The following is a 27,611-nucleotide window of genomic DNA, read 5'->3' as shown; positions in this document are numbered from 1 at the left end:
ATAAATAAATAAGTGCAGAAGATTTTATTACGTCCTTGGCGGACGTAATTAATAAACCAAATAATATAAAATTTAACTTTATTTATTTCAAGGGCAAGATACATACAAGTTATAACATATTAGCTCATTTTTATAAATAAATGATTTGCTTATCTGCAGTGGTGTTTGAATTTGTTTGTTACAAACACACCTCTGAGAAGACAATACCACACACACATGCAAAAGGACAATTTGTGCAAGACTGTAAAGCCTATTGCAGCATGCTCAGACGTTATTCTGACAAAACATGTCACAACGCCTGTGAATTCCAAGGTCAGAGGAAGAATCACTGTGTATGTATTCCTGACACTGCTGGTTTGGATCACTCACACCACTGAGCGGCAGCGGTTTGTCTCTTAGACTTGACTATAGTTCCCTGATCTACAAAAACAAAACACAGTTTGTGACAGCTAATGATGGAGGAAGAACTCACTTATTCTACAGTGGTTTTCAATAACACACCTCCTCCTCCAAAAGGTAAGAGTCTGTTTCTTTATGAAAACCAAACATGGCACTCCTAGAATAAAAATATCTTAATTTGAATCTTTCTATTGAACATATTTCTGAGTGTGTGTGTTTTTTACACAAATTGAAAAGCAATTTCAAACATGCAAAGTTCAATGATGCTTTTTATACCTGTTCTGCCAGCTTATTTTCCTTTAAATATTACTGTTGTGTTTCAGGGCAACATGCGGAGCAGACAGTTTATTCTGAAGTCAAATGTAAAGTTCCTGCTACAGATAAAAACATCACCACAGCAGCAGGTAAGTATGAAAATGTTGGGGCAACACTGACACATCATCTACAGTTGTGTTCAAAATAATAGGAGTGTATTTAAAAAAGTGAGTAAAGTGTAAAATCTGTTGTGGTTTGGTTCTGTTGGGTTGTTTTGGCTGTGAGAGTGTGGTGTGCTTAAGCTCCTTTCACACTGGGCCTGCTTCGATTTGCCTCGTGCGGCGTCATGACGACGCCACGTGGAAGCAACCTAGATGAACCTAGATGATGCAGCTCAACACCACAATAGCGCAAGGGACGCAAAGGACGAAGCAAATCGGACGCCAAAAATTAAACATGTTAAATTTTTTTGTGTCCTGTGCTTGACACAGAAAGGAAGAATGGGTTCAACTCAAGTCAGAGCAAAGCGACGGCACGCAACGTGACTGGAAGCCACACCCTCACAATACGACGTTACCCAACACCAATTTATGATTCCTGCTGTGTTCCATTGTTCCCAAAGTATAAATCATGCAGGATTGTTTTTATACCGTGTACACAATGCAGTAAAACTACACGCTCAAAAAGAGCATAGAAAATGCTGATTGCAGCCTGACAGCTGCTGCTGCTGCAGCTACTAGCTCTTAAATTCTCTCACAACTATGTTTAAATAAAGTCCATAAAAGTCCTGCCTGGACATGTCCTGCCAGAGACAGGACATGTCCACATCCAGTAAAAAGGCTGGACATCTCCAGTCCACTCACGGACGATTTGTTTGTGCGCGCACATGTGAACAATTTAAAGAAAAATCTGTCTGGCTGCAGGCAGTTCCTCGCTCTCCCCTCAAACTCTCTCATCATTGTGTTAAATAAAGGACAAAAAAAAGGACATAAGTCCTGCTCACAGACTGATTGCCAGAGACAGGACATGTCCACATCAAGTATAGCACCAGATATTTCCACATTTACTCACAGATGATTCAAAAGAAAGATAAACTATAACAGAAATCATAGTGCAGACCTGCAGACCTGCGCAAATATAAACTAGACGATAAATCAGAGTGCACAGAGTGCACACACAGTGCAGACTGTCACACATCTGTCTGAGAGAAGTTTTATTCGTCCTCCTTCCTGATCACTTTGCCACTCTTCTGGTGCCAGCTACACTGAAGGTCTGATCTTTATTATTATGTTCTCTCGCTGTCACGTTTTGATGTTGTTTTTTGTTGTAAGCACGTTTTTAGTCTCTGTCTTTTGCAGAGCTCCCTGAGTTTTTGATTTCCTTGGTTTTTTCACGTCACCTCCCTTTTTGTCTGAAAGACATTTTCGGATGTGTTGGATTGTTTAATGTCATTTTGTTTTGTTTTTTTTCCCCTGACATTAGTAAAACACCTTGTTTTGCATTGTATCCCTCCTTGTTTTGGCTTCTGCGTTTTGGGGTCCAGTTCCTAGAGTTCCCGGGTCCTAAACCATAACAAAATCCTTAAAGTAGCTTTTATTTCCTTACACTCAAATGCATTAGGAACACTGCACATTGTATTTCAAATTAAAATGTTAAGAAAAATTACCTAAAAACTCTCTGGCACACACACATGAGATGCCAGAGGAAAGAGGTTTCAGTTTCTAAGATCTTTTGTTATTTAAAGCTTTAAAGGTAGATGTCATACAGAGTACAGGTCTGAATACAAATACAAGTACGTTCAGTTTCATGCCACTTATATACAGTCTCAAGATGTGCCAAAGTTCATTGAATGAAAACATTTGATGGTATAAGACAGTCAGGCTCAAGGTCCGTTCCTGATCATTCATCATGCACTGATGAAATAATGTGTCACCTCATCACACTAAAAAAAAATGACTCATTGGATGAACTCAGTTCAGTTATGTGCAGGATTTCCATCCAATAAATATATGTAGCCTCAACTCAATAAAAGCATATTCATGCAAGATCATTTAATTTACACAATCAGTCTCATAGATCGTTTCTGCTTGTTCCGTCATCATGCACTGATTAACGAATGTCTCGCCTCATCAGGCTTAAAACTTTCCTTTTTGCTAAAGCTTATAGTTAGGGCTGGATCAGGTGACCCTGAACCATCCCTTAGTTATGCTGCTATAGACGTAGACTGCTGGGGGGTTCCCATGATGCACTGTTTCTTTCTCTTTTTGCTCTGTATGCACCACTCTGCATTTAATCATTAGTGATTGATCTCTGCTCCCCTCCACAGCATGTCTTTTTCCTGGTTCTCTCCCTCAGCCCCAACCAGTCCCAGCAGAAGATTGCCCCTCCCTGAGCCTGGTTCTGCTGGAGGTTTCTTCCTGTTAAAAGGGAGTTTTTCATTCCCACTGTAGCCAAGTGCTTGCTCACAGGGGGTCGTTTTGACCGTTGCGGTTTTACATAATTATTGTATGGCCTTGCCTTACAATATAAAGCGCCTTGGGGCAACTGTTTGTTGTGATTTGGCGCTATATAAAAAAAAATTGATTGATTGATTGATTGATCAATATTATCTGTGCTCTACTTCCCTCATCCATGGCATTGTTCTGCAGTATAACCTTTGACACATAAAACATTTCAATACACTGAGTGTTAAATGCTATCACAGCAAACTTGTACAGCTGTTATGTGTCGACGCGGGTTGAGGAGCGGACCTGCGTCTGACGGAACCCAGCGCTAAAATAACCAGAAAGCGGTTCCAATAACAAACAATTTATTTTTCTACCCTTTGGTGCATAACAAAGTGTACAAACAAAAGCTGCGTCAGTCTGGCGGAGTGAAGGATGGCACGCTCTCCAGCACCCAAAAGGATCGAAGCCCAGCGCTTCTGGACCCACGTTCACCGCCAAACACCCCCCAGGTGGACACGACAAACCGACTCTCTGCGAAGGATAGAAAAGGTGAGGTAAGTCAGCAGCTACAACTAATATCCTTCAAAAGGCACACACTATCAGCAACACATTCAGGTCTGTATTTAAGCTTTATGTAAATGAGCAGCTTCTCACAACAGGTGGAGGATCATCAGTCCGCATGCCACGGCAGTGAGAAGCGAGCTGCACAATTCTCATCAAAGTTCAAATATACTGCGTAACAAAATACCAAGTTACTATTAACAATTAGTCAAACAATTAATCACCTCTGATGTGTGCTGACAGCATGTGTCCCTCACCCTTCCTCCTTCACAGGCACGATGTGTCAAACCCAGGCGCGGTCCTCAGCGTCTCACAAACGAACATCACAAGGTTGAGTTCCCGGCAATTCTGCTTGAATCACACATGACTTAAATGCAGAATGCCATCTCATTATCTGCTTCAGCTGAAAGTCTTTAAGGTTGCACGTGAGCACCATCCACAGGTGCTGCACATCATGTTGATGAGGGTGAAGGACTCTTCTGCCAGCACCTTCTCCACAGACAATAAATCAGTTTGCATACCACCTGGAGAGCAAAGAAAAGAAAAGAACACCAAAATGTCCAGCCACACCCCCCCAACACACAACAACAGCAGTAATAAAATAGCAATCTATTAGTCAAAATCAATTAGTAAGCCAAATTAGAATGGTAAATATACAGTTGTATGCAATCGATTGCAAACCCCTGATGATTTCCATGATTTTCCTTGACACATCATTGGTTGTTTGGATCTGCAATTTCAGTTAAATATATCATATACAGTAGCAGACAAACACAGTGATATTTGAGAGTGAAATGAAGTTTATAAGATTTACAGAAAGTGTGCAATAATTCTTTAAACAAAATTAGGCAGGTGCATAAATTTGGGCACCCCAACAGAAAAAAATACATCAATATTTAGTAGATCCTCCTTTTGCAGAAATAACAGCCTCTAAACGTTTCCTATAGCTTCCAATGAGAGTCTGGATTATGGTTGAAGGTATTTTGGACCATTCTTCTTTACAAAACATCTCAGGTTTGTTGGTTTGCAAACGTGGACAGCCCGCTTAAAATCACACCACAGATTTTCAATAACATTCAGGTCTGGAGACTGAGATGGCCATTCCAGAACATTGTACTTGTTCCTCTGGATGAATGCTTTAGTAGATTTTGAGCAGTGTTTAGGGTTGTCTTGTTGAAAGATCCAGCCCTGGTGCAACTTCAACTTTGTCACTGATTCATAACATTGTTCTCAAGAATCTGCTGATATCGACTAGAACCTATATGACCCTCAACTTTAACAAGATTCCCAGTACCTGCACTGGCCACACAGCCACACAGCATGATAGAACCACCTACAAATTTTACTCTATGTAGCAAGCGTTTTTCTTGGAATGCTGTGTTCTTTTTCAGCCATGCATACTGCCCCTTGTTATGTCCAAATAACTCAATTTTAGTTTCTTCAGTCCACAGCACCTTATTCCAAAATGAAGCTGGCTTGTCCAAATGTGCTTTAGCATACCTCAAGCAACTCTGTTTGTGATGTGTATGCAGAAAAGGCTTCCTCTGCATTACTCTCTCATCCTTGTGCAAAATGTGCTGTATAGTTGAATGATGCACAGAGACACTATCTGCAGCAAGATCATGCTGTAGGTCTTTGGAGCAGGTCTGTGGGTTGACTATGACTTTTCTCACCATCCTTTGCTTCAACTTATCTGAGATTTTCTTGTCCTGCCACTTCGGGCCTTAACTATAGTACTGTGCCTGCGGTCTTCCATTTGCTCACTATGTGCCTCACAGTGGAAAGTGACAGCTGAAATCTCTCAGATAACTTTTTGTATCCTTCCCCTAAACTATGATGTTGAACAATCTTTGTTTTCAGGTCATCTGGGAGTTGTTTAGAGGCTCCCATGTTGCCACTCATTAGAAGACATGCAAAGAGGAGAAACATTTGTAAATGTCCACCTTAAATACCCTTTCTCATGATTGGATTCACCTGAGTAAGGAGGTCAAGGGTCAATGAGCTTACCAAACCAATTTTGTATTCCAATAATTAGTACTAAATGTATTCAAATCAATAAAATGACAAAGGTGCCCAAATTTATGCTCGTGCCTAATTTTGTTTAAATAATTATTGCACACTTTCTGTAAATACTAGAAACTCCATTTCACTTCTCAAATATCAGTGTGTTCATCTGCTGTATGATATATTTAACTGAAATTTGTGATCCAGACTACCGATGATTTATAAAGGAAAATCATGAAAATTATCAGGGGTGCCCAAACTTTTGCATACAACTGTAAATGACAGAGCATTAACAACATTAACTTTTATAACACAAAGCATGAAGGAAATGTTTTAATCAAATGTGTTAATAATTTACAGAAAGTGAAGAGAAAGGAATATGAGGCTGTTACAAAAACCTTACAGTCTACGTTTTTCTTTCTGTGACCCCTATTACACCATTACAGGTGGCCCTTATTTAGGGCCCCTTCACACATAGTGTGAATTTGGTCGATTTGCGCATAAAGTGCGGATGAAGCAGGAATCGTGTGCAAAACATGTAAAATCACAGCTGTCTCATACACCGGTTACTACAACTATTTGTGCACACCAGCAGCTGAAAGACAGAGTGTGCGCTGTGCAAGCCCATTAATCCCTCTCGCAGCAGGTGTCGGCCATGAGCATCGTGCACACCTGCCCGTCGGCGCAATGTTTTGTGGTGCGAGCTCTACCCCCGTGAGTCGCCCTGAGTTGTATGTATTCGCACTATGTGTGAAGGAGCCTTTAAGGACGAAGGCAACGATGTTGTACACACTGGCTGTAGCGTATTTCTCTCTCAATATCTGAGTAAAATGGGTCTTCCAGACATTGTTCAGAATAACCCTTTACTTTGATTATAAAGTTGATTGGAGAAGGAAAAACATATAAAGAAGAGCAGAAAAAGATAGATGGCTCAGCTAAAATGATCTCAAATGCTTTAAAATGGCAACAAAACCAGAAAGACATGAAAGAAAACAGAAAACCGCCAGTCAGATGGATCTAAGAATAGCCAGAATGGCAAAGATTCAGACAATAATAAGCTCTAGGGTGATCAAAGAAGGTCTAAAGTTACTTGTGAGTACTCTAACAATTAGACATGTGAAGCCAAACAATGGGCAAGAAGCCCCTGCAAAGTCCCACTGTTGAAAAAAATGTGCTGCAGAGGTTACAATTTGCCAAAGAACACGACTGGGCTAAAGAGAAATGGCACAACATTGTGTTGACTAATAAAAACAAAATTATGCTTTTTGCATTGAAGAGCCATAGACAGATTTAAGACGACCTCCAAAAAGTGAATTCAAGCTACAGTACACTGTGAAGACAGTGAAGCATGGCGGAGCAAACCTTATGATATGGGGATGTTTCTCACACTACGGTGTCGGGCCTATTTATCGCATACCAGGGATCATGGATCAGTTTGAATGCCCTTGAAATGGGTGTTTCAACAAGACAATGATCCCAAACACAGCAACAAGTGACCAGCATCTTGGTTCCAGACCAACAAGATTAATGTTATGGAGTGGCCAGCCCATTCCCAGGACCCTAACCCAATAGAAAAGTTGTGGGGTGACATCAAAAATGCTGTTTGAGTCAAAACCAAGAAATGTGGAGGAACTTGTGGAATGTAGTCCAGTTGTTCTGGGCTGGAATACCTGTTCACAGGGGCCAGAAGTTGGTCAACTCCATGCAACACAGATGTGAAGCAGTTCTCAGAAACAGTGATTATACAACTAAATATTAGTTCAGTTAGTCGCAGGAAATATAAATCTTAAAGTATTTTTCAGTTTATACAGTAAATGCTTGAGTTTGTAAAGAAAAATACAGACACTGCTATTTTTTATTTATTTATTTTTTTTTTTTTGAGCAGTGTAATTTTCCTTTTTTCTTCATTTTCTGTCAAGTAATAACAATTCTCATAAAATGCTTCTTCATACTTTGATTTTGAATAGAATGTGCAGTGTTCCCAATGCATTTGTGTGGATGGAAATAAAGCTATTATAAGGATTTTGAGCTTTACTCACTTAAACACACTGCTATTATTTTGTACTGTTTTTGAGTTATGAAAACTCTTTGATGAATTGACAATGCTTCAAGCTCTGAGATGGAGTAATTGTTATAGAATAGAATAGAATAGAATAGAATAGAATAGAATAGAATAGAATAGAATAGAATAGGCCCTGTGACAGACTAGCGTCCTGTTCAGGGTGCACCCCGCCTCACACCCAAGGACTGCTGGGATAGGCTCCAGCCCCCTGGTAACCCTTAATTGCAGTAAGCAGTTAAAGATGAGTGAGTGAGTGAGTGAGTGAGTGAGTGAGTGAGTGAGTGAGTGAGTGAGTGAGTGAGTGAGTGAGTGAGTGAGAATAGAATAGAATAGAATAGAATACAGATATTTTATTTATTTATTGTTAGATTATGGTCAAACATCATTTTTAACAATGTACTATAACATATTTTCAGCTTCATAATGCATATTGTCACACATTTGTATCCTGATTAAACTCACAGCAATAATTTGATTATTATTATGTTGATTCAGTCATTTTAACATCAAAATAATCATAATTAATATGCAGGTAGAAGAAAAATAGCACCCAGTATAATAATAATTACAACCACACTAATAATGAGAATAAATGATGGTCTAAATATGACATTTCTAAATCACAAACAGGTGGCAAAGCAGCTGAACGGTCTAAGATAGTCTGTCTGTTGGCTGTCTGTCTGGGGATTTTGTGCGTCCTTCTTCTGGCCAGCATTGCAATCATCATCTACTGTGAGTTTACACTCTACACACTGACTAAATTCTAAGGAGGTGTTCCAATTATAGATTGAGACATCTCGTTATACTGGAATCCAGAATAAATTGACAGTTTCAATTTTGTTTCCTGTTGCTATTTGTTGGGGAAAGTGTAGTGACACGGACCCACAACAGGGGGCGCAAATGAACGGTCAATAGATGAGCCAAAAGGTAACAATTTAATGTTGTGAATGTGCACAATGAATATACAGACAATCTCAGAATCTGATAGCAGTCAATACACAAAGGTGACATGTGGGCAGGCTCGAGGATAGAAGACGTCTGTCCTGAGAAGAGCCGGAACCACACGATTTCCACCGCCACCGAACCTGGTGAATACTGGAGCCGCCAAGTCCCGAATTCCCAGGTGATCACCGTCCCCGACTGTCGGATCTGGTACTGCTGGCGAGGAGCACAAACAGTGAGATGTGGGTGTGTGCACACCCAGTAACAAAAACAGTCAGAAGGTGGAAAGTCACCTCCACCTCTAATCACACACTTGTGCAGCTCCTGTTAACCACTTATCTGGTTGGGGTGTGAAGCGAAGCCGTCGCTGATCACACCAAAACGCCAATCCCACAGATAAGGCAACACCCACAGGAAAACGGCTGCAAAGAAGTTCAGACTATAAAGTCAGTGTTAAGTTCAGATACAGCAGAGAATATTACCTTCACAGGTAGATGATATCTCGGCAATGAGGTGGAGATGACATCCGGGTTTTATGCAGTAGTACAATGAAGTGTAGATGGGTGACAGCTGTAATGAGATAATGAGTGACAGCTGTCACCCCCGGCTGTGTCAGTGGCGGCAGCGCCCTCTCGTGCCTGAAGCCCGCACTTCAGGCAGGGCGCCCTCTGGTGGTGGGCCAGCAGTACCTCCTCTTCTGGCGGCCCACACAACAGGACCCCCCCCCCCCTCAACGGGCGCCTCCTGGCGCCCGACCAGGCTTGTCTGGGTGACGGCGGTAGAAATCAGCCAGGAGGGCCGGATCCAGGATGAAGCTCCTCTTCACCCAGGAGCATTCTTCGGGTCCATACCCCTCCCAGTCCACCAAATACTGGAACCCCCGGCCCATTCAACGGACGTCCAGGAGCCGGCGCACTGTCCAAGCCGGCTCCCCGTCAATGATCCGGGCAGGAGGCGGCGCTGGACTGGGAGCACAGAGGGGTGAGGTGTGGTGTGGTTTCAATCTGGACACATGGAAAACCGGATGGATCCGCAGTGAAGCCGGGAGTTGGAGCTTCACTGCGGCAGGGCTGAGGATCTTGAGGATTTTAAATGGTCCAATGTACCTGTCTTTCAACTTAGTTGAGTCCGCTTGGAGGGGGATGTCCTTCGTTGATAACCACACCTCCTGCCTGGGCTGGTATGCAGGGGCCAGGGACTGCCGACGGTCTGCATGGGCCTTAGCCCTCGTCCGGGCCTTTAACAAGGCAGAACGGGCGGTGCGCCACACCCGACGGCACCTCCGCAGGTGGGCCTGGACCGAGGGCACACCGACCTCTCCCTCCACCACGGGAAACAATGGGGGCTGGTACCCCAGACACACCTCAAATGGGGAGAGGCCGGTGGCAGAAGACACCTGGCTGTTATGTGCATACTCGATCCAGGCCAGATGGTTACTCCAGGCCGTCGGGTGCGCAGATGTCACACAGCGGAGGGTCTGTTCCAACTCTTGGTTGGCCCGTTCTGCCTGTCCGTTCATCTGTGGGTGGTACCTGGACGAGAGGCTCACGGTGGCCCCCAGTTCTCTGCAGAAACTCCTCCAGACTTGAGAGGAAAACTGGGGACCACGATCCGAGACTATTTCAGTTGGTATCCCATGCAGTTGGACGACGTGGTGGACCAGGAGGTCTGCTGTCTCCTGGGCCGTTGGGAGCTTCGGGAGGGCCACGAAGTGGGCCGCCTTGGAGAATCGGTCCACTATCGTGAGGATGGTGGTGTTGCCCTGGGACGGCGGGAGGCCCGTGACGAAATCCAGGCCGATATGGGACCAGGGGCGATGAGGCACAGGAAGCGGCTGGAGAAGGCCTTGGGACCTCTTGTGGTCTGCCTTGCTGAGTATATCCAGGCTTGCAGGCCTGGATATACTCCCGGACGCCGGCCTCCATAGACGCCCACCAGAAGCGCTGCCGGACAACTGCCACGGTCCTTCGCACCCCTGGATGACAGGAGAGCTTGGAACCGTGACAGAAGTCCAATACTGCAGCTCTGGCCTCTGGTGGGACGTACAGTCGGTTCTTCGGCCCAGTTCCGGGATCCGTGCTCCGTGCCAGGGCCTCCCGGACGGTCTTCGCCACGTCCCAGGAGAGGGTGGCCACGATAGTGGACTCCGGAATGATGGGCTCCGGTGGATCCGACAGCTCAGTTTTGACTTCGTCTTCGTGTACCAGGGACAAGGCATCCGATCTCTGGTTCTTGGTCCCGGGGCGATAGGTGATCCGGAAGTAAAAACGTCCGAAGAACAGTGACCAGCGGGCTTGCCTGGGGTTCAGCCGCCTGGCGGTCCTGATATACTCCAGGTTCCGATGGTCAGTGAAAACCGTGAATGGCACAGACGCTCCCTCCAACAGGTGTCTCCACTCCTCAAGAGCCTCTTTCACCGCAAGGAGTTCCCGATTGCCGACGTCATAGTTCCGTTCAGCGGGGGTCAACCTGCGAGAAAAGTAGGCACATGGGTGAAGAACCTTATCGGTCTCTCTGCTCTGGGATAGCACGGCTCCTATCCCTGAGTCAGAGGCATCCACTTCAACCACAAACTGGCGGCTAGGGTCGGGCTGCACCAGAACTGGTGCAGATGAGAACTGGCGTTTCAACTCCTTGAACGCGGCTTCGCACCGATCTGACCAGGTGAAGGGGACTTTTGGAGAGGTCAGGGCTGTCAGGGGGCTAACTACCTGACTGTAGCCCTTAATGAACCTCCTGTAGAAATTTGCAAAGCCGAGGAACTGTTGCAGCTTCCTGCGGCTTGTTGGTTGGGGCCAATCTCTCACCGCCGCAACCTTGGCCAGATCAGGGGCGATGGAGTTGGAGGAGATGATGAACCCCAGGAAGGACAAAGAGGTGCGGTGAAACTCACACTTCTCGCCCTTCACAAACAGCCGGTTCTCCAACAACTGCTGCAGGACCTGACGTACATGCTGGACATGAGTCTCAGGGTCCGGGGAAAAGATGAGTATGTCATCCAGATATACAAAGACGAATCGGTGCAGGAAGTCCCGCAAGACGTCGTTTACCAATGCTTGGAATATCGCGGGGGCATTAGTGAGGCCGAACGGCATGACCAGGTACTCAAAATGACCTAATGGGGTGTTAAATGCCGTCTTCCATTCGTCTCCCTTCCGGATCCGAACCAGGTGATACGCATTCCTAAGGTCCAGTTTGGTGAAAATTTGGGCTCCATGCAGGGGCGTGAACACTGAATCCAACAGGGGTAAAGGGTATCGATTATGAACCGTTATGTCGTTCAGCCCCCTGTAATCAATGCATGGACGGAGTCCGCCATCTTTCTTGCCCACAAAAAAGAAACCTGCACCCGTCGGGGAGGTGGAATTCCGGATCAGCCTGGCAGCTAATGAGTCCCGGATGTAGGTCTCCATTGATTCGCGCTCAGGACATGAGAGGTTGTACAGCCTGCTGGACGGGTACTCAGCGCCCGGGACCAATTCAATGGCACAATCGTACGGATGGTGCGGGGGGAAGGGTGAGCGGCAGATCCTTGCTGAAGACGTCAGCAAGGTCGTGGTACTCAACCGGCACCGCCGTCAGATTGGGAGGGACTTTAACCTCCTCATTAGCATTTACACCGGGAGGAACCGAGGATCCTAAACACTTCCGGTGGCAGGTTTCGCTCCACTGAGTCACAACCCCAGACGGCCAATCAATCCGGGGATTGTGTTTAATCATCCATGGGAAGCCCAAAATCACGCGGGAGGTAGAAGGAGTTACAAAAAACTCAATCTCCTCCCGGTGATTCCCAGACACTACCAGGGTTACAGGTAGTGTCTTGTGTGTGATAAAAGGGAGAAGAGTGCCATCTAGTGCTCGCACCTTCACTGACAAAGAAAGCGCCACCAGAGGGAGCCCTACCTCCCTTGCCCATCTGCTATCCAGCAGATTCCCTTCTGACCCCGTGTCCACCAGTGCTGGGGCTTGAAGGGTTAAATCCCTGCTCAGGATTTTAACTGGGAGTCGTGTTGACAGATGTGTATGACCCACGTGAATGTTTTGACCCCCCCCTCAGCCCAGTCTCTAAGGGCGGGCGTTTGTGTTTTGACCGTTTGAGGCAGTCTCTCTGCTGATGCTCACTCGAGCCGCAGACAAAACACTCCCCGTGGACCAGCCTCCTCTGTCTGAATGTGGCCCTGCTCGTGTCCCTAGCACCGTCAGCAGGGGGAGCTGTAGCCACACGGAGCTCTGTGGCTGTGGAGCGTGGGGAAGACGGCTCTCTTTCGAACCCGGGAGGAAGAGGGACGGCTTGTGCCTGACCACGCCCTTCGCCTCGCTGCTGTCGGCGTTCTTCTAACCGATTGTCCAATCGTATAACCAAATCGATAAGCTCAGCCAAATCCCGCGGTTCCTCCTTAGCCACCAGGTGCTCCTTCAGGACCGACGACAGTCCGTTTATGAAGGCGGCGCGGAGCGCAGTCATATTCCAGCCGGATCTCGCAGCCGTGATGCTGAAGTCGACTGCATATTCGGCTGCGCTGCGGCGCCCCTGTCTCATTGACAGCAGCACGGTAGACACGGTTTCGCCTCTGTTAGGGTGATCAAAAACAGTTCTGAGCTCCCTCACAAACCCAGTATAAGAGGCGAGGAGCCGTGAACTCTGTTCCCAAAGTGCTGTAGCCCAAGCGCGGCACCGGGTCGGCAGGCGGAGGAGCTGCAGCAGCGCCCTGAGCACGCGCTTCCACCTGCGCGGTGAGAGCCTCCATCCTGCGATTAAGGATGACGTTTTGCTCGGTTATCAGGTCCATCCGAGTGGTAAAGGCGGTGAGGATGTGCTGCAACTCACCAATCACGCCTCCAGCCGACGCCTGCGCACCCTGCTCTTCCATTGGCTGTCCAACAGATGGTTGACGCCCCTCGGGATCCATGACGTTGGCCGAGATATCCTGTTGGGGAAAGTGTAGTGACACGGACCCACAACAGGGGGTGCAAATGAACGGTCAATAGATGAGCCAAAAGGTAACAATTTAATGTTGTGAATGTGCACAACGAATATACAGACAATCTCAGAATCTGATAGCAGTCAATACACAAAGGTGACGTGTGGGCAGGCTCGAGGATAGAAGACGTCTGTCCTGAGAAGAGCCGGAACCATACGATTTCCGCCGCCACCGAACCTGGTGAATACTGGAGCCGCCAAGTCCCGAATTCCCAGGTGATCACCGTCCCCGACTGTTGGATCTGGTACTGCTGGCGAGGAGCACAAACAGTGAGATGTGGGTGTGTGCACACCCAGTAACAAAAACAGTCAGAAGGTGGAAAGTCACCTCCACCTCTAATCACACACTCGTGCAGCTCCTGTTAACCACTTATCTGGTTGGGGTGTGAAGCGAAGCCGTCGCTGATCACACCAAAACGCCAATCCCACAGATAAGGCAACACCCACAGGAAAACGGCTGCAAAGAAGTTCAGACTATAAAGTCAGTGTTAAGTTCAGATACAGCAGAGAATATTACCTTCACAGGTAGATGATATCTCGGCAATGAGGTGGAGATGACGTCCGGGTTTTATGCAGTAGTACGATGAAGTGTAGATGGGTGACAGCTGTCATGAGATAATGAGTGACAGCTGTCACCCCCGGCTGTGTCCGTGGCGGCAGCGCCCTCTCGTGCCTGAAGCCCGCACTTCAGGCAGGGCACCCTCTGGTGGTGGGCCAGCAGTACCTCCTCTTCTGGCGGCCCACACAACAGCTATTTAAGAGTAACCACACAGTCTGCTTTGGTCAAAAACCACATCGGTGTAGAAAGTCCATTTGCAAACACTTTGCTCAACATACGAGGTCTATTAGAAAAGTATCTGACCTTATTATTTTTTTCAAAAACCATATTGATGTGAATCACGTGTGATTGCGTCAGACAAGCTTGAACCCTCGTGCGCATGCGTGAGTTTTTCCACGCCTGTCGGTTGCATCATTCACCTGTGAGCAGGCTTTGAGTGAGGAGTGGTCCAGCCCCCTCGGCAGATTTTCATTGTCAGGAAATGGCGGAATGATTTGGGCTTTTTTTCCATCAGAATTTTTTCAGAAGCTGTTAGAGACTGGCACCTGGAAACCATTCGAAAAATCTATCTGGCTTTTGGTGAAAATTTTACGGGCTTCACAGAGAATAAGGACTGTTACTACAGCTTTAAGGACGGCTTTAAGGACGCTCGGTGCGCCGCGCTCCGTGCCGCCATTGAGAGCCACAAACCACCGGATCATTTCTAAACGGATGGCTCTGTGGAGACAGTGTGTGGAATTCCTCCGCACGTCTGTCTAAATGTGCCGATAAAGTGCTGATGTCCACATCTTTTCACAATTCCTGTGCTAGTCAGACGACGTCCCAGATAAAACACAGCGTCCAGTTTGGAAATGAACGGTACATTCCACTGTTACAGGAGTTTTTGTCATGGAAAGAGGAGCGGAGGCTTCGTGCGTCGCGGCGGTGCCGCATGGCGCACAGCAACGCCGTGATGAAGCCTCACGGGACATGTTCTGGCATGTCCAGGCACATCCACAATTTCTCGGATAATCACTCGATGGAAAAACCACCGACAGCTGTCTGAACGCCATCTCAAATCTGTCCTGTGAGACCCAAACGGAGGTGTTCCTTTGTCTCACTCCATCAGTAAATCGGTCGTGACGCGCGAAGCCTCCGCTCGGCTTTCCATGACAAAATCTCTTGTTAAAAGTGAAATCTGCCGGAAAATGGTTGATGTCCAGCTCTTGTGATAACCAGAGAAAGTGCATACGACGGCCCCGTCTCCACAGAGCCATCCATTTAGAAATGATCCGGTGGTTTGTGGCTCTCGATGGCGGCACAGAGCGCGGTGCGCCGAGCATCCTTAAAGCTGTAGTAACAGTCCTTATTCTCTGTAAAGCCCGTAAAATTTTCACCGAAAGCCAGATAAATTTTTCGAATGGTTTCCAGGTGCCAGTCTCTAACAGTTTCTGAAAAAATTCTGATGGGAAAAAAGCTCAAATCATTCCGCCATTTCCTGACAATGAAAATCCGCCGAGGAGGTGGACCACTCCTCACTCAAAGCCTGCTCACAGGCGAATGACGCAACCGACAGGCGTGGAAAAACTCACGCATGCGCATGAGGGTTCAAGCTTGTCTGACGCAATCACACATGATTCAAATCCATATGGTTTTTGAAAAAAATAATAAGGTCGGATACTTTTCTAATAGACCTCGTAATATGTCAGCAAATAAAACATCAGACTTCAACTATTTGTTGCATCTTCATTGTCTCCTGTGATCCAGACCTACAGTAAAGCGCACATTCATGGTCCAAATAAAATTATTTTTTCTATTCTAAATAGTAAGAGCCCTAATATGCACGGCATGTTTTCAAACTATCTCCGCTCCACCCGGAACCAGTTGACTCAGCCATTAAAGAACTGAGAAACAACAGACGTAGCTCAGGTGTAATCAGCCTACACAAAGTAAACCCACACTGCAGTGCGGGTTAACAAATAAAATGACAAAATGAAAATGAAAACACCTGGACAATCAAAAGGGCATTTTGTTGACCATCACAAGATGGTGGCCAGAAGAAAAACCTTGCACAGCCTTGCAAGTAGCGGGTTGGGGTAGACCCTCTTTTTTGCCATTGGAAGTAACATAATTGTTCATGGCATACAACCATGAATCAGAAAAAGTTGGGATAGTATGGAAAATGAAAATTTAAAAAAGGAATCCTTACATTTATTTTGGCTTTTATTTCATTGCAGACAGTATGAACCCAAGATATTTCATCTTTTATTTTGTTTGCAGCACTTTTTTTTTTTTTTTTTTAAAGGTGAGATGCTGAAGAATTTATCACTTTGTTGCCATCCTTGCTAACAACACATAAAAGACTTTATGGCATTAAGAATACCAAGGCGTGAAGCATGTCAGGCGTAATTTTGTCCCACTCCTCCTGCAAGCACGTCTTAAGGTGTGCAACGGTACAGGGCGTTGTCATTGTATTTTTTTCTGTTTCAAAATTCTCCGCACATTCTCTATTGAAGGCAGGTCAGGACTGCAGGCAGGCCATTCCAGTACCTATCTCTTCTTCTACCGCAGCCATGCCTTTGTAGTGTGTGCAGAATGTGGTTTTGCAATGTTTGATTGAGAAATACATGGGCGACCCAAACAGGTTGTCTTCTTGGCAACATATGTTGCTCTAAAAACTCAGAGCAATTTATTCATTCATTCTTTTACAGAAGTGTAAATTATCTTTGCCAAGGGCACTGACACAACCCCAAACCATGACAGACCCTAGCTTGTGGACTTGTTGCTGATAACAGTATGGGTGGTCCTTTTCATCTTTGGTCCAGAGCATACTGTGTCCAACTTTCCAAAAATGTCTGAGGGATCAGAGATCATGGGTCAGCTTAGGCTTTCACTGTTGCTGTTTATGCATTGTAATTCCTCCAGATTCCTTGAGTCCTTTAATGAAATTGTGCACCGTACAGGAAGAAATATGAAAAGAAAAACTAAGGTTGCACTCAAACAATTAAGACACACAAGGGTGAGTTACCCTTACAGAACACAAACCCACATAGCAAACAGACAAAAGGAAAGGATTGTGAAATCAAATGTTGACAATGAACTGGTTTTCTGCCTGTGTAGTTGCCCCCACCCCAAAGACTTCTGTGGTAGATGTAGCAACATGCGGCACAAGTACACATGCTAGAAGACTTGACTTGAAACTTCGATATGACTTACATACCAAGAAAAAAGAAAAAGAAAAAGTGAGTTCAATAAAAAATCAGTAATCATAAGAACTATTTATTTATTGCAGTGTTTCCAATGCTGTAGGCCAGCAATCCATGCCTGAAGATTTATTTTGTCCAAACTGCACCAAACAACACACAATATGTAACCAGTGTACATTTACTTGACCATCTTGCTTATTTTTCCTTATGTTAAGTCCTTATGTTAAGTAACAGCACATGCTGTGGTGTGCACCTGTGCAACACTGAGTAGTGGTCCATTGCTAAACTTGCCCCAAGGGAAATGCTGTGTTATAAAGTGAGTTCCAAAGGGGCAGCTTATACTCTACTGCAACTTTATACTTTTTTCCTCAACACAATGTATTTTTGACAGGTCTGATGTATACCCCAGAACATACAGTATTATCATTGTTGAGTTTGTATCGTTTATATTTTTAATAAAAAATAAAATAACTATGACTCAGTCAGCAATGTGTTCTGTTGTAACTGTCACTGCAGTCAGTGTGGTGGCGAATGCACCAAACACAAACATCAGTGACCTCAGAGGAGAAAATCAGCAGCTGATGTCACAGCAGACGGTCTTACAGCATGACAAAGATGAGCTGAGCAGACAGATAGAGGGTCTGAACTGGACCATGGAAGTCATCCTTCAGTTTGACAACTTTCCAGTGACACAATACTGTCCAGAAAGAAGTAAGAGACTCATTATGTAGCTCACAGTATATCCTCCATATTAATGTCATCATTCTGTTGCTCTTCAGCCTGTTCCTGTTTTATTTGTTCTATTTCCTGTTTGGTCATTTTTACTGCATGAAAATGGAAAATGTGCACTGACTTGTTTGTTAGTCCTGCAAAATGATCCAGTGAAAAAAAAAGTCAAAGAGGCACACTCTGTTAGCGCAGATGAAAAATGTTTAACAAAATTATGCATAAAATTATGCATACGCAATGCTATGTGCTGCAATGCAGCGCCTTGAGGCAACTCTGTTGTGATTTGGTGCTATATAAATGAAAATAAATTGAATTTTTTTCGGTCAGACATCAAAGTAGGTAGCATTGTTGATATAAAGTGCTGATGAATTTTCTCCAAAAACTTTCCAAACTTCTTTTCACTTGCTGCCATATCTCACATGCAAGAACTGCATATTATGTGATGCATTATGGACACAAATGATTTGTGGCACGATCTGCTCAGCTCTTAGCCTAACAGCTCTTCTTCCATGCTTCCGGCAATCCTCTTGTGCACACCATGCTGTTCAGCATTATAGCGATGCCTGGTGGCTAATGTGAGTACTGTCACAAACGCCTCACTCTCACTCTCATCTTCAACCGCTTAGTCCAATCACGGGTCACTGGAGCTTATCCCAGCAGTCATAGAGCGCAAGGTGGGGTACAACCAGGACAGGACGCCAGTCTGTCACAGGGCCACAAACAGACAAACAAACATATTCACACCCACTCGCACACCTATGGTCAATTTAAAGATTCCAGTCCACCTAACCCGCATGTCTTTGGATGTGGGAGGAAACCAGAGCACCCGGAGGAAACCCATGCAAATACGGGGACAACATGCAAACTCCACACAGAAAGGCCACAGGCAGGAATTGAACCCATGACCTTCTCGCTGTGAGGCAACAGTGCTAACCACTAAGCCACCATGCTGCCCCAAACGCATCACATTCCACCTCAATTTTTTCTCACTGGATTTGAAATCCTGACAGGGGCCAAAATGAACTCCAAAAGTTGGGAAACTGCTGATTGGCGGGAGAGTCTCATCTTTGTTATCCAAAGTTGGATAAAGTCATATTCATGCATTCAGACTTTTAGGCAAGGTGCTGTCCTGAGCACCAGGAGGTGATGGCCCAGTGGTGAGAGAGAGAAATGGCATCTTCAGTTCAATTCCCTGACAGACACAAAATTACGAAGGTCCTTTAGACGACTAGTCAATGGGGCAAGCAGGTTGTTCATAACACTTAATGGGACTAAACAACACTTATGATACAGCCTCATTACACCATGGCCTACACAGCTTGGCATCACTGAAAAATTAATCAAATTGAAAAGTATATCACATTATTTGTCCAACTTGATGCACGGCGGCATGCTGAGGTGCACAGTTCCAATCATCAGTCTGACAAGAGCACTGTGGAGGTATGCGCATAGGTTGAATGGAGTATTTGTTCCATAGGGGTACCAGACTGTACACACCAGGCATGTATTTCACTTGTACAGATGGTGTTGTTCTTATTTTGTCAGTGCCTCTTGTAATAAATAATGTCCACTTGAATGTGGATTATGCAGCATCAATTGGGCACCGTAGTCTCATTTGAGGGTCGGCGATAAAGCGGCTAAATGAAAGAGCATATGACGCAAAAATTGACTTCTGTGGACAGCCCCATTATTATTATGGACATTAAATCTCACTAAAATTTACCAACACAACCTCTCCCATTTGCCTCATCTTCCCATCTCCACTGGGAACCAAAAAAATCTCCACTTTTCATGGCTGCTTTGGTGAATGCACCTGAAAACAAAACAGTACACCATCTTTCCGTGTGAAGTGATGCCATGTTTGTGTTGTGCACTAGCACGCTGTGGTCAAATCCCGTGATATCACGCAGGGATTCAAATGAGGCTGCGCTGCCCCATTATTTTGATGATACCAGGCTACAATGTAAACTAAAGTTAAAATACAATGCAGGCTGCGTTATCTGTGGAGTGCAGCAGTTAGTGTTTGTACAGTTCAAATACACACCATTGCCCGACCTCTTTAAATCTCCTCTGGAAATATATATATCCATAATCCTATGAAAGGTATGTTGTACTCCAGAAAAAACTTTTTTTTTTCAAATGTTAAGAGATACAATTTTGTTTTGTAACTTTATAACCACAGACCTTAGTGCATATGCATACTGTGAGTGTAAGCTGCAGTGATCTGGTAATAATTGTATGACACACAAATTTTGACTGCTGTTGTGTGCACTCGGACCGGATTACCTCACATTTGGAATACAGATGTTAATAGGGGCCAAATAAGTGGCAATGGGAGACTGGCTTTAGCGGTGTCTAGTCTCCTTAAGTGGTACATACAGTATTAGGTCAAAATTGGCTTTAGGTTGATGGACTAGAGGCAACACCAAATTGTTACCGGTGTGCAGTTGAGCCCCTTACATGGCAGCACCCTGAAATCAGTGTGTGTGTATGTGTGAATATGAGGCATCATTACAAAACATCTGCATCAGATGGAAAAGTGCTGTGTAAATGCTATTTGTAGTTGAAACAGTCCAATACGTGCACCCATAGCGCTGATGCACATGCTGGTAGATGCTGTGAGCTTTTTTCTCTCTCTCTCTCTCTGTGTGTGTGTGTGTGTGTGTAATTTTGATCAAAACTGACTTCTCAGGTTTATTTCCTGTCATAACTCTTTTTCTTTTCTCACTTCAATTATCTGTGTATTTTCTGACAACAGCGTGCAACCAGTGTCGAACTGGCTGGATTCTGTTCCAAGAGAAATGCTACTTGTTTTATGAATGGTGGCCTTGGAAGACATGGGAAGATAGCCAAAAATACTGTCAAGAAAACGCAGCAGATCTGGTGGTTATTGAGAGTCTCCAAGAACAGGTCAGGCTTGGTGTCATCAGCAACAATAAAGATATTTTGATTCTGTTTAACTTTAAATGATAAATAAATCAGTTCTGGGATTATATAATTAATGAATGGTGAGTGGCTGAGAATGATCCAACCTACAGTGAAAAAAAAAAACCCAATAAGAAAGGCATTTTCTGAACGCTTAGGCTTTCAAAGTTTGTTGTGAATGTTTCTGATGGCCTGCCACTTGTTATTAACAGGAATTCATCCATAATCACACTGAGTACTATTATGACATGTATCATGGATACTGGATCGGTTTACGAAGAACTTCTCAAAACTACTGGCAGTGGGTTGATGGACAAAATGACACTCTCGGGTAAGAAGGACTTTGATTCTTGTATTAAGTACAGTCTGACGGCTGCACACACAGGCAAAACAAGCTGAGAGGTTACATCACCAGTTTTGTCTGTGGTGATGTGATGTGGTAAACATAAATTTTTAATTTAACCTTTAACCAGGTTAGTCCCATTGAGATCGAGATCTCTTTTGCAAGGGAGACCTGGATAATTATAAAGTTTCCAATTCACCTAACCTGCATGCCTTTAAATGTGGGAGGGAACAGGAGAAAACCCATGCAGAACATGTAAACTCCACAAAGAAAGGCCAAAGGTGGTAATTGACCTTCTCGCTGTGAGGCAACCGTGCTAACCACTACACCACCGTGTAAACCGCTCCATATTGTAACCTTCTTCACCTATGGTTATAAACTACACATTTGATTTGTTCTGATTTGAAGGATTTTCTATTTGATTTAAACAGTATGATCACTGATATTCATGCTCTGTGTTTTAAGGTTCTGGGCGAACAGACAATCAGACAGAGTGTACACCCTCCTGAACCCAAACAAGCATCTCACAAAAAGCTGGGAAAAACAAAACAACTATTTTGTCAACAAACTTCTTTGTGAGGCGAAAGTCCTGTTTAAGTCTTATCAATGACCTTTTTGCCTTGCTGTTTGGTTTGTCACGGTGTGTGTCTGTGGACAGAACTTACAAACCTATGTACTGCTTTTTATCAAGTTGTTTTGTTAATTCTTTTGTTCTTTAACACATATGATAAAGTGTTTTGGAGTCTTGCTAGATTTCTTTGTACCCATTAAGTTAGCATCATGTTTAATTTCTTGATGCTGTGCTATGTACGTTAATATATGTTGTGTAATATAAAGTACATTCAATTATTATTTCGGCTGTTGAAATCAATTAAATGATCATTAACACCATAAAAAACAAACATTATTTTATGTCTTTTTCATGATTGCTATTTGGAAACATCATAGACTTTCCCAAACAAGGGACAAGACACTGCATACAGTATAAACAATTATGGTAAATGATGTGTATTTATACTGTAAAATTTACAAATATTCAGGCCTCACATGGAAGCACCAAAATAATGTAACAATTTACTTATTAGAGCCTCCACACGGGACATCAAAATATGTAATGTAATTTACAAATATTCAGGCCTCGCAACGGGGGACCATAAAGATGTAACCCAATTATTAAATAAAACGTCACATGCGAGCACCATAAGAATGTAGTGAATAAGCAGTTAAACTCCCAAGTTTAATTAGATTGGATTAGGCCCCATCTGATGAGTCACGCATTTTTTGGACAGTTCACTCGCCTGGCATAAATGTTTTATTATCATCATCTCTCCCTGCATCCCACAATCAAGTTTTATGCCTCTTTTTTTCCAGGACAAACTGTGCTTTCATAATATGTTGTTGTGTTTTATAAGTGTAATAAAGGTTTACAATCAGAAATAAGAAAGGAAAAAAAAGTGAAAAATAATTTTCCACACACATTTATTCAAAACACACAGCAAACTATAACAGCTGTTTTGAAACTTTATAAAGGTAATTTGAGGTCTTGTGTGAAAGACTGTACAACAAAAAGGTTCAAACAAACACAAATGCACATTTTGAGCAATATATACAAAATGGTCTATGCATTTTGTTATTTTGATATGGTAAACAGTGCTTTACGCCGAGAAAGCAACAGAGTTATCCAGTAACATTCACATGCAAACTAGTGGAGCAATCCTGATAGTTACACACTCTGTTTGAGCACGTGAGATTGTCATCAGAGGCTCTCCGTCTGCTTTCACTTTCGCTGTGCGTAATGGCACAGGGTGCATTGGAATAGTATGTACTCATTGGAGCACCCAGGGGCTATTCAAACGGACCAACTAGTAACATATCACTCCTGAAAATGATCTTTGGCTTTTCACATGAGGTAAATCTGCCCTACAATTGGATTTTGGAAAACCATGTGAAGATGAACCAATTCCAATTGGACACATATTGCGCACGTCATCACACAGCTTCTATGAGGAGTACAAAGATGGCCTATGGCTGGCTCGAAAGTCCGCAGAGTTAGCTTTTCAGAAAAAAAAAAAAAAAAAAAAAAAAAAAGTAAGTTTCTATCTCATATCATTAAAAAGTTATTTATAATTTAGTAAAGCTTGGTCTTAGTCGTCGTATATGACGGCGTCAGCCCCAGAGGGTTAACTCAGCGGTCTCCCCAGGTGATCCCAAAGGCTTGTGTAGCAAAGTGGACAACTTACTCCTAATCGTCAAAACAAGTAGAAATCATGAACAAACATGATATGTTGGACTTCTGACACCACCCTGGGAGTTTCACCCAGGGAATTTGACAATTTGAATAACTTCACCTCAGAACACATAGGTTTGTTGCAAAAGAGATAGAGAAGTGGTTCCCAAATACAAAAAAAAGAATAAAATAAGATTTCTAGTTAAAATGACAATTTTATAAAGACTAATTTAAAACACTACTGATCATGACCACATGAGGGTGCCCTTGCATCATGCAGCCCGGCAGCACACACAGCTGGCAGAGTTTTCCAATTGTCCACACCGAGCGTAAAGCCGCCGTGGCAAACAGGGCACATCCACCGGTCTCACAGGACGAAATCTTCCAGCAGAGCACCAGCGCAAAGCAGGAGGGCCTCCTTCCACAGCTCGGTCCAAAATCCTACATTTTAAACAGATAAATATAAACAACAAATATCTGAAAGGGGGAGCTTACTTCGCGCTGTACATACCGAACCATCCGTCACAGCAATCAGCTGTAACTTGACACAGCCCCAGAGCGTCAACAGCACCACAAACTCAGCAGCGCAACACCAACGACAGCCCACACAGAGATCTCAACAGAGGTACAACAAAACCATTTCCTTAAACACTCAACAATACACCTCAACGAGCCTGCAGCTGTGGCCGGCGCCTACCTGTCTTCACGGGAACGTGGAAGTGAACACGTCCAAACACCTGCAGTCAATCTGCAAAAAGAGAAGAGCACACACTCCCTCTTTTATACAGACAGTCCTCTGCTACAACCAGCTGCACTCAATCCACCAGCTGAACATCATTAAGGTCATCCATCCTGCTACACTTGTGTCGGCTTTACCGACAGGATGGCTGATGGTTTGAAATCAGCACCGTCGTCAGCTTGCAGGAAGCCAGAGGCGGAAGGTGTTTGTTGAAAATGGTTTCTGGTAGCTTTTAAAAAGTTTGTTGGAGCCAAATTAAAAATCTTTGTAAATTTAGGAAAAAAGTTAAAACTTTAAAAGCGTTGAAAAAACAAAATAGCCGACAGAAAAGGAGAGTTGCTTTTCTGTAAATTCGCTATTAATTTGAAAAGTTCAGCTCTGAAGTTCTCTTAAAAATTCAAAAGACTTTATGCACCTTAAAGCATCAGCCCATTTAGGGTATGTAACTTCACAGAAACGTCATGTGGTCACAGTGCAGACACAAATAATTCAATAATTTAAACACATTAACTATTTTGACATATTATCTGTTCTGAGACACTCGAATGGATACACATTATTAATAGTCAGACACATCCTTTGGATAAACCAGAATATTTCACCATCAACAATATTAATAATGCAGAAAGATCACACATCAGTTAAAGAACACATATCAATTAAAAGGAATGATTATATGCAATGCCTTTCATTTGATTAATCAATACCAGCATTAGAAGTTTATATATATATGTGAATCAAGGAAAACTGATGCGATTCTTTTATTTTAAAAGAATGTCTTTCTTCACTTGAACATAAAGATAACAGCTGTTGTGAAAACTCAAAGATTTATGGCCACGTCTTGTCATGGGGGACGTTTTGCAGTCTTGAGAGGTTCTGGCCTTAGCGTGAGGCCATAAAGGTGGGTTCTTCTGGCCTGGAGAAACTCAGATTCTGACGTGAAGCCATTATAATGTCATGTAATTCATAATGACCGAAAATTCACTGATAAAAAAGGCAAGGGCTCCCCTTTGAAGAACTTTGAAGTACAGTTTTGTTTTGCTGTGAATCCCAGTGTTGGCCCACAGGGGATGTCTCTAAGCTTATCTTAAGATCTCCAGATGACTTAGGAATTTCTCAACTGAGAGGGAAAACACAGTCTTTTGTCTGCAGTTCCAAACTCAGGTTTTTGTTGAGACAGCATTAATGTATTTATTTAATTAGGGTGAACCAAGGCCATGCGCTACAATATAGAACTTTACAGTGATGCCTCACATTCAAGCACACGGGGTGCTGCCATGCAAGGCACACAATACACAGCAGGAGCAACTTGGGGGTTAAGGGACCACATTTTGAGTGAATTTCTGGTCTGATGGGGATTTTAACTGAATATCCTTGAGTTACAAGCCCATGGTATTAACCACTTGACCTTCACCTGTACAGTTATACCCTGTTTTTGTATTATCCAGCTGGAAAAAGTCCTGATCTTGTCATACCTTTGGAATAGAGATAAGGAGTGAATCAGTGATCATCAACACAGTTCTGAGATGTTAAAACCTCTAAGCTGTCTCATCATCGCTCCACATACTGTGTATCAGAGCAGCTAAACTGACAATAAGACATTTTCATTTCTACATATTTCTCTTTCTTTCTCTTGCCAGTTGTAAAACATGACATCAACTAAATGTGCCAAATAATAAATACAATTATTCACAAAACTTTCTCTTTTTAATTTCCTGTACTTTCAGTCAAAATCATTATAGAAACTTTTCAGAATTTATTACCACCCTTGAAAAATGTCAGCTACCTATTTTATAAACACTACCCAATCTAGAACCCATGGATCCCCATGGGCAACACACTGGTTGAAAATAAAGTACATACTTTAGGGCCTCTTCACACATAGTACAAATAAGTACAACTCAGGGCAACTAATGGCAGAACAGCTCGTATGAGTGAACCATGAAAACATCAAGCCGACTTCCGGTGGTGCGCAACGTGGTATGGCCGCATAAAAGTGATCTCTGGCATTAGCCTCATATTCCCCCCGATTCGAGAGCAGCATTTTAGGTCAAACCACTAAATTCTACGATAGGAATGAGTGGGGACAAAAATAAGAAGGGAAGATACGGTCGACGGAACATTCCCGATGGTAAAATGGAGAACGAAGTCACGGCCGGCGCGGAAGGCTCACTAACAGCGGGACAAGATGGCGAACGAGGCGAGGGCCTGGATGTAATCCGCGGCGCTGTGGGTGATGTTTTTGCGACTGAAATGGCCGTTCTCCGAGCCGAATTGAAAAACGACTTCAAGGAATTCCACGCAGAATTCCGGGAGGACATAAAGAAACAGATGGCCGATTTTACAAAAGAAATAAATCAAAAACTACGAGACACCGCAGACCAGGTGGACCAGGTGACTGAGCAAGTAAAGCAGGTAGAGGACACCATTGCGGATTCGGAACTCTGGGACATCGGAATCAAAAACACTCTCATACAACTACTAGAAAATCAGCGGATCTTGCAGGACAAGGTGGATGGATTGGAGGGGCGTGCGAGGCGGAAAAACATCAGGATGTACGGCGTCCCTGAAGACTTAGAGGGAACGTCCATTGCTACCTTTGTTGAAAATCTCATTAAAAGTGAGTTGGGTGCTGATATCGGCTTGGACCGAGCCCTCTGCATTGAACGTGCTTATCGTGCATCAGGACCGAAACCATCTGCAAGCGCACCCCCACGCTCAATAATAGTCCGCTTCCTTCGGTTCTCTGACAAAGAAAAGATCTTACACGCAGCTTGGAAAAAAGGGGTAAAGGTTCAAAACAAGCAGGTCTTTTTCGACCATGATTACGCGCCAGAAGTGCAGAAAAAGAGACGCGAGTATATTCCTGTCAAGAAAGCCCTGAAAGGGAATGGAATTCACTTCCAGACACCGTTAAGTAAGATGCGAGTGCATTATTCATCAGGCAGTGTGCTTTATAATAACGTGATTCAGGCTGTGGAGGATCTGCGAAAGCGGGGAATAACGGTGGACGAGATCAGCACGGGAGCCCGGACCAATAAGATTACAGGAGAGACCCTCGCGGAGTTGCTGCCATGGGAGATACAGGAAGAACCCAGCAAGGTCGACTTTCAGCAACACGTTAGGGAGAAACTCAGGGGATTCCGGATGGAACAGGGAAACGCCCAAATAAGCAAATGATGACGTCACCTGTTTCCACACTTTAATTTTGACTGGGCCAGTTGTCCTATCTTGGATATGGAGTGGTATCTTC

General features: G+C 44.0%; 1 protein-coding gene across 1 annotated transcript; it reads left to right on the top strand.

Moving 5' to 3' along the window:
- The first annotated feature begins 217 nt into the window (after window positions 1-217).
- On the top strand, window positions 218-22,139 carry LOC117513961 (C-type lectin domain family 9 member A-like). Its single transcript, XM_034174224.1, has 7 exons — window positions 218-516; window positions 723-803; window positions 8,359-8,460; window positions 17,912-18,106; window positions 20,883-21,034; window positions 21,262-21,380; window positions 21,858-22,139. Exons 1-7 carry the CDS (start codon window positions 453-455, stop codon window positions 22,000-22,002), a joined length of 858 nt encoding a protein of 285 aa, XP_034030115.1. The 5' UTR covers window positions 218-452; the 3' UTR covers window positions 22,003-22,139.
- The last annotated feature ends 5,472 nt before the right edge of the window (window positions 22,140-27,611 follow it).

This window comes from Thalassophryne amazonica, chromosome 7, assembly GCF_902500255.1.
Source record: "Thalassophryne amazonica chromosome 7, fThaAma1.1, whole genome shotgun sequence".
In the NCBI taxonomy this organism is placed as follows: Eukaryota; Metazoa; Chordata; class Actinopteri; order Batrachoidiformes; family Batrachoididae; genus Thalassophryne; species Thalassophryne amazonica.
The sequence above is the reverse complement of the archived record's forward strand: the minus strand, read 5'-3'. Positions and strand labels throughout refer to the sequence as shown.

Coding starts and splice junctions, on each gene's coding strand:
- LOC117513961 (XM_034174224.1), top strand. CDS start 453: ATGATGGAGGAAGAACTCACTTATTCTACAGTGGTTTTCAATAACACA. Junction 18,107..20,882: donor ACAATACTGTCCAGAAAGAA/GTAAGAGACTCA, acceptor TTCTGACAACAG/CGTGCAACCAGTGTCGAACT. Junction 21,381..21,857: donor GGACAAAATGACACTCTCGG/GTAAGAAGGACT, acceptor CTGTGTTTTAAG/GTTCTGGGCGAACAGACAAT.